The sequence below is a fragment of the Haemorhous mexicanus genome, chromosome 5, assembly GCF_027477595.1.
Source record: "Haemorhous mexicanus isolate bHaeMex1 chromosome 5, bHaeMex1.pri, whole genome shotgun sequence".
Lineage (NCBI taxonomy): Eukaryota > Metazoa > Chordata > Aves > Passeriformes > Fringillidae > Haemorhous > Haemorhous mexicanus.
The window spans coordinates 36,929,894-36,949,901 of record NC_082345.1 but is presented as its reverse complement, the minus strand read 5'-3'; the positions used below and the strand labels follow the sequence as shown (position 1 = coordinate 36,949,901).

Below are 20,008 nucleotides of genomic sequence, written 5' to 3'. Positions count from 1 at the left end.
AGTTTTTTAGAGGTGTCTTTGGATATTCTTCTCTTCTTTCACATTATAATACTTTTGCCCTATCACACTGAAAAAGTGAGTGGCAGGAACTTTTTCATTCCTTTTCTCATTGAAACATTTTTGTATGTACTTGCTTTTCTATTCTATTATCTTAAACTAATATTAAATTTTTTCCTACCTTGTAATGTCCAGTGTTGCATCTAAAATTTTGCTAATGCAGTGGAAGGATTGTTTTAAGTCTTTTTCAAACTATACTGAATTCTGTTGTCTGTCACTTCATACAGGCTGATATTGCTTATTCATGCTCCTGTCAGTCTACAACAATCTCACACTTACTTCTGATAAATTTCTACCTAGCCTACTGTTTCCTATGCTGTATTGTAGCTGGTTATTCCTGCCCACATGTAGAACCATGCACTTTTGTTCTTACAAAAGTTTATCCCACTGTTTTAAGGTGACTTCAGATGAATCAGGATGGTTTTGAATTTTAATCACATTCTCTTGTGTACATCAGTCCAGATCATCTGCAATATACTCTCAAATCCAAAAATCACAAAGCCAAGACTATGATGTTTCCCAGTGTGTCCTTGGGAGGACCTCATTCCTTGTCTGGGAAATAGTTCCATATGGCAGGAAGCAGTACATTTTCTCCTTCTCCTTGAGGCTAAACAGGAGCTAAGTTTTTCTACAATGGACCAGCAAGTGGAGGGGAATGTCAACAAAAGAGAACAATACCAGCAGTAGGATTTCCTTGCTTTCCTTATTTTCACTGTTGCCTAAAAGAAAAAGAGGGTGAGTTTCGTTCTAGGTACAGGATTACAGGAAGGGTGGGAAATTAAATGAGTCCCAGAAATTTAGCATTATAGAAGTTCAGAAAGAGGCCTAGAAACTACTAATCTAAATAGTTTATCAATTTCTGAATGAGCTTTCATTCTCACCTGGAAGGACTGATTAGAATACTAACACCTTTGCTTTTCTATCATAGAGGCATTTATGATTATTTTTGACCTACTAGTGGTGGTTATTCCTAGCAATATCACCAATTCTCATATAAACCAGGAGCAGGAGTTAATGGTCAGTGAGGCAGATTAATCCAGAAAGTTCAGATCTCATCACTAGTTCAGTTCTTTCAGCACCCTTAAAATACCTCTAAAACCAGTATGTTCTCCTTTGTGTCTGTGAGTGGCAGCTGCAAGTCTCATTGCTTTAGAGTTGTGTCTTCCTTTTCCACTTGAGGAGCTGGAGCAGTCCTGCACAGAGACTGAAGCAGGAGCTGAACTCAGGCCAGTGTTCAGACTGATGTTACTGCAGTAGAGACTGTTCAGCAGGTAAAACTGAAAAACACCAGGCGACACCTGCACATACAGCTGTATTAAAATAATGTGTTGGATAGATCAGCAATGCTCAGGAACCCTTACATAAACTGTTTCTGGTTTTGTTATACTTTTCTTTCTGAAACAGCTCTTCAACAAACATAAAATGGGTGCAGTTATACAGAGACTGAAAGGGTCTTTCATTATTCCCTAATTTCATATTGTCAGAAATTTAAAAATTCCAAAGAATCTATGATATATTAGCTTTCAACTTTCTGTTGCAGGTGAAGGACTGACAGGAAGATCTGTAGAAGTTGTCCTTGCTGTTACTTTGTGTATGCTTTCAGTTGTTCTTCTGGTGGCTGCAGTATATGCTTTTGCAAGGTGAGATTTATATATCCTTGCCATAGCTGGTTTGAAAACACTCAAAAATGGTTTAAAGAAGAGTTGAAACAGTCCTATAAGTGGAACTAATCTGGGATTTCGAAAAGTCTTGTATTTGGTTGGGTTGGGGATTTTTTAAGGTTTTTTGTTTTTGTTTTTGTTTTTTGTTTTTTGGTTTTTTTTTTAATGTAGAACTTTAGGGAGAGACTCACAAAGATTTTAGTCTAGTGAGGGTAACCTCCCTAGATGAAGGGAAAGTTACCCTCACAAGATGAAGAAAATCCAACTTCTCCAGAGGGTAAATCAGAGTGGTAGCCTTTCTTAACCTTTCAGAGCCACTTCTCTATTGACAGATCAGAGTGTCAGCTGGTTGTAGTTATTGTGATGGCTAATACTATCTACAGCTGGGTGTGAAGTAAATACACTCAATTATATTTTCTGTCTTCCCAATTAATTTAGCAGTTAAATACATTGAGTTCTCACATGGGGAACACAAATTGAGTTTTAATTCAAATAATGTACAAAATATCCATGTAAAGAAGCAGGCTGTGTACTGCACACAGGATGCTTGTTTTCTCATTCATGAGTTCTCTTCTTACTCAGCTGCATTATTCAGGCATTACCAAAGAATTTATGTAGGAAAGCTAAAAGAATACAGCATGTAGATTCTTTCCTCTGAATTTTAGACAACATAAATTTGACTAAATTACACTGTTATGAGGGAGACAACAATAAAAGCCAAGGAAGGATTCTTGGCAACCATTTTTCACTTTCAGCCTGTCAAACCAAACCATTGACATATGTGTCCTTAAATATTTGCATGTGTATTTTTCACTGTTATTTTCCATTTAGAATTCGGCAAAAGCAAAAAGAGGGAGGCACATACTCCCCACGAGATGCTGAAATTATTGACACGAAATTCAAACTGGATCAGCTGATCACAGTGGCAGACCTGGAGCTGAAGGATGAGAGATTTACACGGTAAGCATACTCCTTAGGCAAAACAGTAGCCCAAAGGGTCTGTAGCCATGACCCCTTTCTGACCTTTGCTTGTTTGGAAGTGTTTGTGCTGTTCTTATTTACACAGGTCACTGAGATCCTTTTTCAAAGAATGACCTCCATCCTCAAGACACTTCTCACTAGCTTTTAGAAAATCACTTAATCTTAACCCTTTTTACAACAAGATAAAATAAAGTGCAAATCACTGTTTAATTGTTGGCCAAAGAAGGGTTACATATTTTAAACATGCAGAATTTCTGAGTGTTTTTAATGGCCCAATTATTTGTTTAGGCTGCAAACTTACACAAGCTTTCTGAAAAAGCCAGACTCCTAGAAATCTCTGACAACTAATTCAAGAAAAACTAGCTCAAGAACAAATCTGTCATTGTTTAATTGACATTTTGAGAGCATTTGTCTTTTTTTAAAAAGGGATTGGCAAAACATCTGGGTTTCTGTGGAGCTCAGCACACTGGCTATCCTAACTTGCATTTATTTAAGTCGCATGCTGCAATTCACATTTTGTACCTGACAAGAAATCTTGTCATGGATTTTTATCAAATGAACTGTTTTTTGACTGCCAGAAATGTTGATATTACTCAACAAATAAATATAATGGTGATTATCAATAATATGTGTCATAATATGTGTCACTTCTAACTATGTTAGAAGTATTTGGTGAAAATTCTTCACCTGCTTGTATTTTCCCTGCTGTCTCACAGATGAAACACTGTGGTAGGCAGTCTTCTTAAAGATGACAAGCCTAAAATAGTCTTGCCCTAGTAGCCAAATATCCTACTGTTGCAGACTAGGAATAGCTGGAAGATGAAAGGTTGTAGCTGTTGACCTGGGGTTTTTGTGTATGTCTGTGTGTGGTACAGAGTAAGTTTGCATGTACAAACCTGTTCAAAATAGAGCACACAAGAACGGCTGCGGGTGACAGATGAGAAAACATACTGGGAATCATCTGGAACTCATTGACGTAAGGGCTGGGGTATGTCCTGTGCAGGGCACTTGCTCAGACAGCAGAATTTAGTACCTGCTAATAGCAGTGCAAAGCATCCTCTGAAGGCAGAACCATTGCCAATGCACTGCAGTAACTGTGTTTCAGATAAATTATCTCAATGGATTTTCAAAATTACCTTGTTTCCAAACTGTTAGCTGAATAAGATAATACTAATGTTGTTTATGTACTAAAGTGTTAATGGATTTTACTTCCAGATACTCTTCATTTTTCTTTAGACGCAAGGAGATTTTTGTCATCCAGTAAGTTTTTGTATTTTTGAAGAAACATGGTGTGTTTTCCATTCTGTTCTCTTAACCTGTGTGTTATACTATATCAAATGATATAGCTAATCAAAATGAAACATCAATCTTTGCAGATATTCTAATGGCAAACAACGGTATTTTTCATCATGAAATCAAGTGTATTGTTAGTCCCTGATGTTGAATTTTACACAACTATTTTCAAATAAATCAGGGTTATTTTTAAGTGGAAATTATAACACAGTATGGCAATATAGCCCTGATATAAACAACCTATCCTTGAAACAAAGGCAGTGTAAATGTGACATAAGAAGCATGCTGTTTCTTTCCTTTGGAAGTTAGGATATATATACTTAAGAGAAATTAGTTTTTTTCCTCAACTGCCTTTTGTACTCACACTGCAGCTGTTTCATACTATGTCCCCACAATCTCAGCAACATATCCACACAGTCAAATCTTTGTTTGCAGATTTGCAGATACCATTCTGCCACTTTTCTGTCTAAATTATGTGTATTTTTAATTTTTACAGTCCCAAATGCTAAAGGGTAATTGAAAACTATAACATTCCATACTTACGTACACTTCTTTATGTGATTTATGCACAGCAAGACCTTTACTGAACAGTGCTTCACCAGTTTTAGTTACATCATCCTTATTTTAATGAGTCGGTCTCACTTTTTGGTTTGCAATTTGTCATGTCCTTCCATCTCTATTTTCCTCTTCCCTCCTTCCAACTGTCCTTTAATGGCCAAAAGCAAAGACTTTCTACTTCTGTCATTGTAAGGTACAGGATGCAGCTGTTAAAATTTTGGATTATTATTTTTCAAACCGTAGTGGCACAGAAGCTACAGCAGACTCCTTGCCCAGGTCCTTTGCTGAACATTATGACCAACTGATGAAGTGTAGACACTAGCTGAGGGCTCCTCAGGACAGGATTCCTGACATCTTTTCATCTGGAAGACAGAAAATGTGCCCCAAGGAGCTCTCCCAGACAACATACATATAGTAGTGAAGGGCAGGATGTGCTTTATCTGTTCAAAATTCTTTAGTTTATTTTGGCCATTTTTTTTTTTTTTGAGTCTCTAAGAATCTTTCACTATGTGTAGTATTCTGTTCTAGTAAAGTCAATGGCAAGAAGGGACATTTTAGGTGTCTCTAGTGCTGTCTTTAATATGGTTAATTCTTCCTGGTAATGAGGAGTTGTATCAGGGAGCTGGCAGAAGCACGCAGCATGTACCAAGGCAGCTTACTGCAAAACCTAATGACTAAAATGTTTTTGTTTCCTGTTTTTACACTTCCACAGTTGCACCATAAAAGCTCTTTTGTACCTATTGCCACTGGGGAACAGCTATGCTGAAGTCAATCACAGTCCCAGTTCTTGATCCTATCATTCTCATGATTTGTGGCTAAAGCAGTGACATGTTAGCATGTTTAGTTACAGTATTTAATGTTGATGACTGCAGTCTACCCTTCACAAATTTCCCATGCATTTGGAATGGGCATCACTGCATCTGCACTACCTACATTGGCTGCATTTAGGCAGCTGTCTCAGCTGCTTTTGCAATGCTTGCTGTGCTGCAGTTCATGGCAAGTGTATGAGGAGGGCAGAGATGGGCAGATTCCTTTTCCAGACTGGCATGTTTGCATTTTTCAGGCAGCAGAAAATCAACTGAAATCTGGTCCAGCTTCACCCTGAAGGGCAGTGAAGAGTTTGTGTGAAAATCCTGGGTGAAAAGAGAACAACATAAATTTATTCCCTCCAACTTCTAATCATTCCATTCAGTGCTCATTTGAAGGGGGTATTTTGGAAAACAGGTTTTTTTGTCACTACTCTGACATTATATTATTCAGCTACTATAAATCAATAAAGGCACACGCTTGCAGCTGACAGAGTTCATCCACAAAATCAAAATACTCTAGCCTGCTCCATGAGATCCCTTTTGCCTGTGTCTCATCCATTTTCTCTTCAGACATTCTCTCATACTTGGTGGATTGCAGCTTATGATCTTGGCTCATATTCTTAGAAAATTTTTGCAGCTGGTATCTCACGAGAAAAAACAATAAATTAGAAAAAAAAATTCTGTTCTGTATGAATATGACTGTAAATACTTTTCATCATTCTTAGACCAGAAATTCAACAGCTTGAAGCTCAGCAAACATTCAGTATAGGTTAATCAAAGCATTATATTTTACACATTTTTCTAATTTTTTTAAAATATGAAGTATTTTGCACTACAAAAGTTGTAGTTCCTACTCAGTTTGAGTAGGAAAAGAGAAATTTAAAAGGGCCGAGCATTCCATTTTGACAATTTTGAAATTTTTTTGTGGGTAACATTGGTTTTTTTTTTAAGACCAGAAAATTAAAGGAAAATCCCAGTTCCAGTAGCAGTCTTTTAAAATAATAAAAATAATTTAAAAATATTGAAAGACTTCAGTGGCTAAAATTACTAATACTAGCTAGTACACATAAACTCATTCTCAACGAGTCTTCCTTAAGCATTTGATCAACTGGATGCAGTTTCAGAGGGCATGCAGGGAATTTAGTCCTACAGAATTTAGTGGAAAATGAGATCTTTATGAATCCCAAATGCTAACTTTGAATATTTGGGACATACATTGCATTCCATGATGGTGGAGATGGTGTGAGACAACAGTAAAAAACAACCTTGTTCAAAACATGCATAGCCCATCAATCTAAACTGGATCAAACTTTGTTTCATTAAACTCACTGAATATACATATACTGTATGCATTCATCACTTGTCTGACTTACAACAGGTCCACAGGGTTTGCCAAGTCACTCTTCAAAGCAGACACTAATTTTCTGTGAATTGATTCTATCCCTAAATTTTCAGTGTGAACCAGGTTTGGTGAGATACAAGTAACTCTTCCCTGTTCCAGGTGCTTACCTAAGAGACAACATTTCTTGCACCCTACTTTTGCAGTGGTTTCCACAGTAAGGATAAAGCCATTTAGATCCCTGTCTTTTAAAAATCTGTCCTTGAGAAGCTGAACCTTGTGGTTGATCATTTGAGGCTTTTGTTTCACTCTATGTGAGACAGCTTGTCAAGAAAATGGGGTCAGAAGAAATATTTCTGTGTTAGAGACACTGTAGCCCCTGCAAAAACCAGGTAATTAGAACTCCTTATGGAAAAGTATTGTATAGGAAATGAGGATCTGATCTCATCTTTCCTCTATACTGTGCATTCAGTGGGTGTCTGTATTTGAGGTAACAATTTTGCACACACACTGATGCTAAAAAGCAGCCTGATATACTCTCTGTGTAGACAGACCTGTGCTCCTTTGAGTAGGGATAGGCATGGCTTTGCCTTGCCTTTTTCTTCAACGAGTTTCCCTTCAGTAATCAGCAATCAAAAATAGGCTTCCTGGAGTTTGTGTTCCAGGAGAACAAGGTTTATGGATGTATGTGTCCTGGTACAATGGAAGAAATGACCATGTGTTCTCTTTCTTTAGCCTTTAATATGTAGGAAGGCTAAGCTCAATATTGCTCTCAATTAACTTGTTAAAAATTAGTTCCTCTGTTGGTCCTAGGAAGTGTCAGTGGTGCTTATGAGTTAAGCCTTTTGCCTACATAGTAATTTTTGTAGTTTTCTGGTTGGACAAAGTTTTAATTCCCTGTGGATTTCAGATGATTGACCCAGAGAGAAAGCTGAGTCTGTGTGACAATATGTCTTCAGTTATCACTGCCAACACAAATAAATGGCTTCTTTCTAGCTCTATCATGTGTAATCTGAGTGGGATTCAGATTTTTGATAGTTTTCAAAAAAAACCCCACACATGAAACAATACACTGTTTTAAAAGAAAATCAGATTTAAAGCTATAAAGCATTCTTTATCTCAGAGAATGTTTTTCTTTCCTCATATCAAAGTCAGGCACCTGGGACTCTGAAATGGTCCAGCTGAAATAGGGACATTTTCAACTTCAAGGCTTGATTCTGAAATGTGCTCAAGATCTAGTGATATTCATATTTTTAAATTTTATATGAAACACTGGGAAATGTGGAGGACAAGATTACATATAGATGAGTATTTGTTCATTGACAAAATACTGTAAGATTGTTACTATGTATTCCAAGTCAAGAGACATAGAAAAAAATGCTATTTTTTTAGCCTAAGGATGTTGAAACTGAGAGTTGCTAGAAGCCTTTAGTGAGAACACAAAATTTATCCCTTCTGAAGATCCTTACACAGCAAAGCCAACACCTTTGCCACAGTCAGACAAGTTAGACATTACCTTTCCTATAAGCACTTTAAAGTAAATCATCTTATCTTCTGAGCTGCCAAGCTACTGCTATGTGCACTTGCTGCTAACAAAAGTGTGACATTTCAGTAGTTCTAAAAATCACCTAAATCCCTACAGATAGATTCAAGTGTCAACCCATAGATCCCTTGCTTCTTAAACAAAGCTGCTGGATCCATGTACCTTCAGCCCTGAAACACTAAATTACCTACCTGGATTGATTATGCACAGCATAGAAGTAATTTTTATTTCCTAATGACCAAACTGCATTTTCTTACTGCAAATTATGTGCAGTAGGCCCCTCATTGCTCAAAATGTGAGAGGAGAGTATTTGAAAAATTACTGGAATGTCAACTGGGACATGACATTTCTCTGTTCTGTGGTGAAGATAGGTGAATTCAAAGGAAAAAGAAGTGGAACTTGCCTTTAAAGTCTGTTTATAATTTTGACTCGAATAAAAAAAGTCTACAAAAGTTTCTGTTCTAGTCAAAGACAAATATTTATTTTTGTGCAGTACTTTGGAACAGCTATTGAAAGTCCTTTTTTTTTTTTGTTAGGAAACTTTAGTTCTATAATGTTGCCAATATTACTAGGAGGTAGTTTCATCTGCCACATAATGCAAACAACTTATGTAATACAATAAGCACAAGCCACATGTCTAAACATTCTGAATAAATAGAGTTGCATGCTTTCTTATCTTATTGCCTTCTTTTTCACTCTAAAGCTGCCCTTCAGTTGTCCTTCTTAGTAAGCACCTTTATTTCTGTGAATGCTTTTCACTCCAGTGAGATTGATCTAGTGAGGCTTTCATAGCCAGTTTGCTTTGTTTCAGGATAACTGCTCTGAAAGGGCATGTACCACAAAGGCATTCTTCATAGCTTTGAAATTAACTTCCCTGATGCTTAATAATAAATTATTCAACAATTGTATTAATCTCATTTTATTATCTCAATTAAAATTTAAATAACTAAGAATCATTTCATAAACTATCTTTAAAGCGATTTTTTCCTTTTCTACTCAAATTATGACAGCAATACAGTAGACTTTGTATTATAGAACATTTTTTGTCATATTTTCTGTGAGAATGTATATTTGGAGGAACAGACACATAAAAGGAGTAGTCAGAGTTTTTTGAAGGAGCAGGTTATCTTTAAAACTGAATTATTGTAAACTTTTTTAGTTGGTCCTTTAAACAAGTTTTCTGAGTCTGAGTGCTCAAAATTTGGTTTCTAAATCCATTCAGAGGCAATTTTGACTAAGTTTCAAGGCCTCTGAAAGTCCTCTGAGTACAGATGCTCATGTTCTATTTTCATTAAATCTGCTGTGAGCTCAAGTTAAAGATTTAATATGTATCACAGTTTTTAAAATTGACATATACAGAAACAACCATGAACATGTGAAAAATGAAGACGAAATCAGGACACTAATTTTTAAAATCTTTAGAAAACAACCACAGCTGTGGTTTCTGTAGAGGCCCACCAGTATCATGACTCATCTGTGACTCATTTTAGATATCTGCTTCAAATGAGATGAAATTACACCTATTTCTCCTCATTGATTATAAAAGAAATCTAGAGTGACTGAGAAATAGGTGTCTGTGTTCACTCAGATTGATCCTACCCTGATGCTCTGAAATGGCCCTTAGAAGAATGATATTGGCTAAAGAATGCAAAGTGAAGCCTGCCAATGTGTATGTAGTGGTGTGCAGCAAGTATGGGTTTCTCAGGGCCATATGAGCCTAGAGCACTGAGAAGTGATCTAAAGAAAATGATAGAAACTCTAACTATGTAATTCATATCTGCAGATACCTGAGATAAAAACTATAAAGACAATCACCCAAGGTATCTGAATTTGAATCCATAAGGGAAACCAATCTTTAGGTACATGGTATTTAATCTAGAACCTATTAAAATGCGCAACATTGGTAACTCTCAGCTTGCTACATTTAACAAAGATCTCTATTTCAGGTTGCTTAGTTATAGAAAATCCATCAAGTAAGTTTACTAAAGATTTTTATGTTGTGTTCATCGGTGAGTCTCAATGTGTGGTTCCTTCCTCAATGTTAGAAAAAAACTCCAAGCTGCGTATAAATCATAAAAGCATGACTAATTGCATGGTAACTGGAGAAATGCTTTCTCTCTCTCTGGGGTGAAGCCTGCATGTCTGTGTTTTAGCTTGGGAAGTAATACAGGGTTATTTAAACTCCTCAGGATTTAAAAACCATGTCATTATGAGAATGAGGTCACTGCAATATTTTATACGTCTAAAACCTTGTAATGTGTAAAATGTTTTCTGTCTGGCAAAGAAGTATTATGTACCTTAGAATGCAATAATAAGTTTACAAATTTACTTTAATGTCGAAACCTCGCTTGAAATGCTGTTACCCATAAAAACAATCACAGCCTACAGTACTGTTAACATTAGCAACGTTAAAAATGTTGTGAGGGGGAACAACAAGGGGGTAAAATGTTTCTCTTTTAACTGATTGAAAAGAAATCAAATCAGCATGCTGTAAGCAATTTATAATTTTCTGCCTATAAGTATCATTTTCCATTGAACTGAAAAATATTTTTTATTAATAAACTACAGTTATAGAACAAGAATGACAAAGATATTCCCTATGGGTTTCTAATTCTTCTTTCTTTACTTTCAGGCCAGTAAGCAAAAAATCCTTTCTACAACATGTTGAAGAGCTTTGCACAAACAACAACCTAAAGTTTCAGGAAGAATTTTCGGTATGTTGCTAGCAGTTGTCACAACATCGCAAGACCTTCAGTCGTTTCGTGTGTCACATTTCATGTCCATTTTAAGCAGGCAAGGCCATGAGGGACTCTGGCCTTGATAATCAATACCCAATTACCAGGTTGATTGTTTAGAAAGTAACAGTACACTGATTTGGATTCTGCAGCCTCCACTACAACCTGGTCAGAATTATTCACCTTAGTGTCAGGCAAAGATGATCTTCTTTAGTCTCCAACATTTCAAGACCATAATATTTATGTTTTTACATATCTAGTTTTGCATATGTAAGTTACATAAGAATAAGTTATTAAAAGTTTTCTAACATATACTCAGGTGTATTTGACTGCTATAAATATGTTTGTTTTCCTGAGCGTTGATGACTCCAAAAGGAGAATTAATGTACATTCTGTAAAATTTTCAGGCCTCAGTCATACTGCCGTGAAAGTCAGGAATGTTTTTCTTTCAAAAATTTTGGTGCAGAAAGTCAAAGGTTTGTACGTGGTACTTTGGCTTTTGTTCCTCTACAAGTAATAGGGCATATTTCTTATGCTCTTGAGAATAACTTCCAAATGAATAGCCTCCATTTCCTTACATGAGCAGATGAACACAGCAAGCCTGCATTTCTGAAAGGGGCCTCATTCTCAAAATATACATTACAGATAATATAATACATGTATAGTTCCAAATTTAAATCTCAAAGTTTTCACTATTTTCATTAAGCAATATTTTATGGCTATCATATTTTTTCTCAACAATAACTTCTTGTTATTTCAGAATCCTTATCATCATTATCTTTCTTAACATATACAGTAGTTTGCCCAAAAAAAATTTGTCAGTGTCCAGTGACTTTATTATTTTATAAATTTACCATGAATAATTTACCAGTTAGATTAACAAAAATGAAGACTTAACAACTGGCTTTACTTTTGCTAGATTATTATATTTCAGTTTCCAAGGAAGCACTAACAAAAGTATATAAATATTAATGGTATTTCCTACAGGTTTTTTGTTATGCTCATTAGGTAAAATTGGTCTGGATTTAATGATAAAAAGCACCATAAAATTCTCAGAGCAATAAAGTAGAAGTGTTATTTCACTTGACCAAAAAATGATTATAGTTACATTATGCATGACTGAACAGATGAAAAGTTTTAATATCAGTAACACTTTCGCATTTTAACATTCATTACCAGAAAGTCTCTAGTATTACTTTCTTTAGGTGCAACCCACATTGGCTAAGTCTTACAGCATTGTAACATCTTAATCTTAAACAATAGTGTTTTATCAAACCAAAATCTGCAATCTGCTTAAAATTTAGAGAAATACAAGAAGCTGAGGTATCCTTCAAATAATTTATATAGTCACCCTATAATAGACAGTTTTATTTATCATTTAGGTTTTCAGTCTTTTTACTCTCTGACCTTCAACTGCCATGTTTCAGAGGGTAGTGATATCTTCCCAGATGACTTGTCCAAGGGCAGGCAGAATTTCAAGGTACATTCAGTCCCTCAAAATGAGTGTACCTACATTACTTGTCTTCCTGGACAATTCCAAGATATGCTTTGGCAGGTAAAGTAGACGAGGGATAATTTACAATAGGCAGTTTCTGGACAACAAATATAGTTTGGAGTTCTCCACCGTAAATGTGAGTCTTTCTATTTCACTTACCCTTGTAATCCATGGACATTCCCAGTTTCATCTAATTTGCTTGACTGACCAAACTGCAGTGCCAGGACAGCTTCAGGGGCCCATCTTGGTTCACTTGTGAACAGGACCTGTGTGTTAATGTGATGAGAAGGGAATCTGGACTCCAGAATGGACCTGGATCCATTTCTTCTCAGAAAAGACAAGTTTAAAGAAACCATAGGGAGCCAAAGTAACTGATGATGGGCATCTCCTCATTGCTATTCAAACTTCCAGCTTTCCAGCTGATTCCTGCGTCTCTAAATACATTTGGGAACTTATGCTTTTCTAGTGACTGGGAAATTACTGAAACAGAAATACTTGAATAATACTTGATTTATGATAAGTTCTGCTCATGAGTAAAAAAACTGAAATCCTTCAAAGAGTCACCAGTGTCACAAATGTACTACAGTAAACAAAAAGCAAATGTTTTATTTCAAAGTTTTATGAATTTGCAATGAAACATGTTTTCTGTGTCAAGTTGTTACTGAGTCTGAGAACCCAAACACTCTTCCCCCAAATATGAAAATAATAGATAAGACTGAAATCCCTACTAATCCAGAGAATTGGTATAAGGCTTTTGAGTACTTGTTCGGTTATGGAAGCATCATTATGAAAATAACAAGACCTGCTTCTCTATTTCCTCTCTACTACAAAGTACTGTATAGTGGTGCTACTTCTACAGTTGTTAACTGGCAAGCTAAAACTCAGAGGAGTGAGGCAAATGAGGGAAGTTAAAGTTCACATGATATGAGATTCCATGGCCCAAAACACTATTCAAAATAGGCATTTTGTGTATGTCCTTCCTTCATGAAAATATTCAATGACGAAAACTTTGGGGGAGAGTTTCAGCTTTCTGATTGAGAGAAATTTAACTTCTCCACCTTTGACTGTGTTTTACACACCAGGCTGACAAAATATTTGAATTAACAATGAAAGAAAAGAACTGAAATAAAACAGTCCTGGTTTTTCATTTTTCATTACCTCATTTATTTATTTATTTATTTGCTAGGAGATTACCATTGAATTTTATTCATAAGAGACAGACTGTCTCAAATACCTCTGCAAAAGGGCGTAATCAATGTTGAGCCTCATAGTAAAGATATCTGCCCGACTTTTAGAAGTAGTCCATGCAGACGGTAACCACTAAAATTAAAAGACAAATTTGAAAGGATTTCAGCAAGATTTTGTATTGTGTTCATTCAAAGCAACAAGTAGACCTCTTAATTTATATCTTAGATAGATAGACTTGTGTATAACATTTGTCAAACAAAGTAAAATTCTATTGACGTTAACAATGTATTTAGAATTCTGGATTTTCTGTATCTTCTGTTCTCTTAACACCAAGGTCATCACTTAACACATTTTCTCCATTAACAAGTTCTGAACTTGTCATCACTCTTTTTATCAACTTTGTAAATTATACCTGTTTATGCACACAAACATCCCCATTAAATAAGTTCCTCAGCATGAATGATTTATCCTTCTCTGTCCTCCAGTAATAGAACAAATGGCCAGTTATGAAGCTGCAGTACAACCCAAAATAGCTCTTCCCACCCCTTTAACAAACAGTCCCAAGAACAATAACTAATTTCCAGTTGTCTCAACCTAATTAAATTCTCATCAGTTCTCATGCTGTACCAAAAACTCTCCCAAGCTACAGGAGTCAGGAAAAGGCATTATTCGACTGAGTCAGTAGGGCATGGTAACCAAGCATGCGGCTTCATGAAAAAAATCAGAAAACTATAAAAGGTGATAGACTGACTTTATCCAGGCTTTTAAAGGTGAAAGTTCATGTAAGCTTAATTGTTCAAGTTGACAGCATTGTCTGCAGTGCTGCATCTAACATTGCTGATTTAAATGGGTTGACAGTGAGGTGGGAAGTTCTGTAATGCTTCCAGCTGTTCTTAGAAATTCACTGCTGCAAAACTGTAGTTTTTCTTCTTACTGGATGATTGTGTCATATTTCAAATTCAAGTGGAAAAGTTTTCCAACAAACATTTATTCCTTTGCAGGAACTTCCCAAGTTTCTTGAAGACCTTGCTTCAACGGATGCTGATCTGCCTTGGAATAGGTCTAAGAATCGTTTCCCAAACATAAAGCCATGTATGTGTGTTTACTGACCAACTTTGCCCTTTACTTTCAATAGTGTAACAGATATTTGGGATGCAAGTGTATTTTTGTTTGATCTGTCTTTGAAATAGCAGTACAATCAAGCCCACATTATGAAATAATTTTCTGTCAAGTAATCCATCTTTACTTTGCAGGTTTTTTTGAAGACAGTTTTATTTGCAAGTAGCTTTCAACTTGCTCTCACAAGCTTTAATATGCAGGTGCAAGAAACTGTAGCCTCAATAGTTTCTTGGCTTTGTAATTCAAGCCATGTAGCAAACTCTTTAAAATTCTTCCTCATTGGTTTTTTTTTCCCCCTTTAGTAAGAAGTAATTTTTTAAACATATAAAATCCACATATTTGTGCATTCAGCTACCTCAGGAGTCTGGATATGCTTTCTTGTGGGTATGTGTACATGTGCTACAAAGGTTCCACGGAAGATCAGAGTGACTGTATGATAACTTGTAAGCCCAGGCTAGATATTATCACAGGAGACAGGAGTCTGTCTCTCTATACTCAACACTGCTTCATTTTTCAGTTAATAAGACAAGAAATGTCATTATTATTTTAGGCATTAGCTGTGATGTGAGATGGAGTGCATAGCATTCCTTGGTTAATAATGCTACATTCTGTGCTATTAACTTTTCAGAGCAGCTGTTCCTGCTATCTACTGCCTTGTTCAAGACATATTCTCAGTCACTAAAAATCTATCTTCATGACAGATAATAAGACATAAACAGATATGTTTCATAAATATTTAACTTTGTATTCAATTTTCTTTAATAAGTTGAAGACCAAACACCAAAATTATGGTGTTACACGCATAATATGTTTCTAGGTTTCTGTAATTTCTGCATATGTGCTGTGGGACCAAATCAGAAACCCTAACCTTTTTTATTTTTTTTTTTTTAAATAATGACTTAACCTTATGTAAAAAAACTGAATCTACAGAAAAGTGCCAGAGTCTGGCTCAGTGACCTGGGCAGCAAGTATATAGAAAAAACTATCAGAAAACTATCAGATCCCTGACCCTGGCCTCTGATTCACACAGAAATTGTGTGTGCTAGGACACAGGCTTTTGGAGTACATAGGCTCCTTTTAGGTACAGAATTCTCCCATACAGACATCAGATTGGAGGTTTTGGCTCATTCACCTCTTAAATTAAAAAGTATTATCTTCAACATGTCTGGAACATTGAGGAAAGACCATACAGTAATGGAAAAAGGTTAAATTACCTTAATAATTACTGTTCTACTCCATCAAATATTGTTACTGCTAATAATAGTATTTTTGATTTCTTAGCACTCCAGGAACAGTTTTTACATGTTTTATGGTTTTTGAACCAATCTTTTAGTTAACTAGACTTTACTTCCATGATAGATAATAACAACAGAGTAAAGCTGATGCCTGATGCTGGTATTCCTGGATCTGACTACATTAATGCCAGCTATGTGTCTGTAAGTAGAAAGTCTCTCACATTTTTACTGTATTTGTTTTCTGGTAGAAGAGCAAAAATATAACTTGCAACAAAAACAGGATTCTAATTTTTCTTTCATTCGCTACAGCCACTGTTGCCATGACATTGTTCAAGTGACTCCTGTAGCACTGAACATGCCAAGTTAAAAATACATATATCCCATTTTCATTGCTAAGCAATGATTTCCAATAATAATCAAAACTGTGTCCAGCAAATTGCTTTTTTTAAATTATTTCATACAATTTTCATAGTGGAACTCCCACTGAGGTCAATTGTTTAGATGGGTATTATTTGGTCTCTTGATTCAGGAATTAAAGTTGTTGTATATGAACAGGACAATGCAAAGATAACTGAACTGAAAACTTTCATAGAAATGGCTAACAGTTTTGGCATGCTCCTTATTATTTTGAGAAAGTTATGATGGAGGAAAATGAAAGTAGGCTTCTTGTAGAAGAAAGTAAAACTATATTTTACAGACTGTCCCATCTTCTTATTGTGTGCTCAGTAAATACTTCATCTATATTTTAATCTCATTTTTGTCCTCTTGAAGCTCAAAGTGTGAATTATAGTTATGCATCTAATCTCTTCTAGCAGTGGCTGGTGATCTCACATGAGGTCAAGGCTTGATTTACATTAAAGACTTTTCAAACATGTAGCAAGACATGCAGAGTGTAGTCAAATCAGACAACACAAAGGAAAGTAGAAATGGTTATTTGCAGGTAACTAAAATACATTACAGAGAATAAGCAGTAGAGCTAAGATGATCTTCCTTTCTCTGAGCAAATGGTATTTATTCCCACTATGTCTTTGTTCTGAGAGTTAGCAGATAGAAGGAACCATGCCACTTGATGCTGGGACTACACAGAATGGCTAAGGAAAGCAGAGGCATCTTGGAGCATGGTCTAGTCTTTACCCTTCTGTCACTGACAGGCCACATCTTAGGCAGGGAACACTAACAGCAACTTTCAAAAAGCTGCAGCAAAAGCCAGCTACAGAGAGTTCCCTGCTGAGATTTTGCTTGTGTGCATACATTTTGGATGACCATTCATCAGTGAACAGACAATTCCAATGTTACAGTTTCTCAAGGCTAACGTTTCGCCCTTTATATGCTCTCACTTTCCATGTTTGTAGATGTATAAATATATAAATGCATATAGCTGTAAGCATGCAATGTGTGTGTGTATTTACATACCTAATTACCTAGGCCTGTTTAAATATGCATGCTTTTCCTCTCCATAAAGAGAGGAAAAGAGAAGTCTTGTACTTAGTTTTAACAAATGGGAACTCTGCCTCTACTTTGACATTCACTGGTTAAACAAAGTCAGTAACTGAACTGTGAGCTTTGCATCCCTGAATTATAGTTTCTCACCTCACTCTTAAACTAAGGAGGATTAACATAGTTTCCCACTGCCACCTGTTCTTTATATTATAGATGGAGTAAGTAACAGGCAGCTGTGAATTATGGGGCTATATAATTCCAACAAGAAGCTTTGGTGGTGCTGTAAACCACTGTGTCAGTTGTTTTGAGCAATAAGCAGAACACTGTGATATTATAAACTGCTAGTTCTACCACATACATTTATTGCTATTATTGCTATTGTTGTTATTTTAGACTTTCTGTAGTACATAGTAGTTCCTGTAGGTGTACTTCTTTTCTGTGAGGAACCAGATCCATGTCAAACCATGCACTCAGAGCATCTATAATTTTTTTCAATAAAATTCCTTCTTCCCAAGTTTTACACTGATTTATAAATTAACCAAAGAGCAAAAGCCAACACTAAAATAAAAGTCAACACCTTCAGTAGGTTTCTTGAAAATCTTTAAATTGGAGATCCTTTATTTCAACGAGCTTTAGCCCCAAGTGACAGCAGAACCCAGACAATCACCAAAGAACAAGGTCATTAGTGTGTGTATTACTTGCACTGGCTCTCAGACTTCTGCTTATTTGTTTCCCTGGCTCCATTGCTCCTTAGCCGTATTTGATTCTCCTTTGTTGGTCACCTCTTGATTTAGTTCTTGGTGGCCTCTAGCTGGATCTGAAATAAGTATAATATGAAGGCTTAGATATTTTTAAATAGGAATTGATGACCTGATGTCCCCGTAATATCTCTGCTAAATGCATTTCTATTACCATGGCACTTCCCATACTCTAGTAAGAGTATTGGTTCATAACTGGACTACCAAAAAAAACCATTTCTCTTTTAGTTTACCAAGGCAGCCTGCCACACATTGACTATTCAGGCATATGCCAATTTGCTTAGTAGTTCTGACAAGATTTTAGCCTTAGGCATGGCAGATGCAGGCACAACTATGAGTCACATACAAACTCTTTTGTTTCCTTGCCAACCATTATGTATTAAACATTTTCTCTTTCTTAGGGCTATTTATGTCCAAACGAGTTTATTGCAACTCAGGGACCATTACCAGGAACAGTGGGTGATTTCTGGAGAATGGTGTGGGAGACAAGAGCTAAAACACTTGTGATGCTCACACAATGTTTTGAAAAAGGACGTGTAAGTTACCAGTGAACTGATTAAAAACATTTGATATAATTGGAAATTCTGTATGTAGTTTCTGTCAAGATTATAACATTATAAGTGTTAATTAATTAGTAATCATCTCTCTGCAGATAAGATGTCATCAGTACTGGCCAGAAGATAATAAACCAGTGACTGTGTTTGGGGATATAGTGATTACTAAATTGATGGAAGATATTCAAATAGACTGGACCATCAGAGACCTAAAAATTGAAAGGGTAAGCCAGCTCTGAAGGTGATAGAAAAAAATTCATCCAACACCCAAAAGAACATCAGATATGCTATATCCCACCCAACCACTCCCTCAATATTCTTCTTTTAATCTTTTAGTGCATATGCATTGTACTGTCCTTTTATTTTCATTCATGTTTTATTTCCTGAGAATTTTTGTAACAAAGAGCTCAGATATTTGTCCAATATGCTATGAAGGGCCTATTAAGGTTACTGAACTTCTGGTCTGGTGGGAGGTGAAGTTTCTACTTGGAAACATGGGTGTCTGTTCTAGAAAGCAGTAATCTTAACCATTCTGAGATCAGACAAATCCTTTTGAGTGTATCCCTCTCAGATTAAAGGGCAAGATTCTCTGGTGCAGCTGCTTTGCATTGTACCACCAGCCATTGGCCTCCACCCCCAGGAGATTCACCCAATGTGAATGAGAATCATCAGTATTACTCCTACTCTTTGTGCTGGGAAGGAGGAGCAGGGGTACAGCAGAGACCTTCACCTTTGTCATGACCCACAACTACAGTTTCCACACATTGCAAAAATTATAACCCAACATTAACTCGGAACAGCAAAAAGCTCAAAAATCAATCTGGGAATAAAGACCCAAAATTAAGTCAGCTTTCTTTTGCACTCTCAGAATTGATTTGTGTTGTAAGTAGTGCAGCCAGATCCTAGGACCCAATCTTGGCTGTGCTAACGTCGGCATTACCATCCTGTGGCATATGCTTGTGACAAAGGGCACACAGCAGGTAGGGGCTGGTCCCAGCAGTCTCCCCTCAGGGATATGCTGTGCACATAGTACAGAGAAGCTGAACATTTTAAAATTACTGAGAGAAGATAAAACTCTTTCTCTGCTAAAAATAGAACATAGAGAAGCAAGACTGGAAAAAGTACCATTTAGAATAAAAATGAATTCCACTGAAATGCCAAGTCACTTGTGTAAACGAGGGTGAGGCTGAAAAGAAGATAATCTGAATTGACTGGGTAGTTCAGCTATAGCTATCTGCTATAG

At 36.2% G+C, this 20,008-nt stretch overlaps 1 protein-coding gene across 1 annotated transcript in view; it reads left to right on the top strand.

Annotated features, from left to right (window-relative positions):
* Nucleotides 1-20,008, top strand: part of PTPRQ (protein tyrosine phosphatase receptor type Q) — a 99,872-nt gene that overhangs the window by 72,410 nt on the left and 7,454 nt on the right. Inside the window, exons 34-41 of the mRNA XM_059847927.1 lie at nucleotides 1,598-1,697; nucleotides 2,550-2,678; nucleotides 10,188-10,214; nucleotides 10,874-10,955; nucleotides 14,661-14,751; nucleotides 16,138-16,214; nucleotides 18,613-18,747; nucleotides 18,864-18,989. Of these exons, the coding sequence (XP_059703910.1) occupies nucleotides 1,598-1,697; nucleotides 2,550-2,678; nucleotides 10,188-10,214; nucleotides 10,874-10,955; nucleotides 14,661-14,751; nucleotides 16,138-16,214; nucleotides 18,613-18,747; nucleotides 18,864-18,989 (767 nt within the window). The remainder of the gene's footprint in view (nucleotides 1-1,597; nucleotides 1,698-2,549; nucleotides 2,679-10,187; nucleotides 10,215-10,873; nucleotides 10,956-14,660; nucleotides 14,752-16,137; nucleotides 16,215-18,612; nucleotides 18,748-18,863; nucleotides 18,990-20,008) is intronic.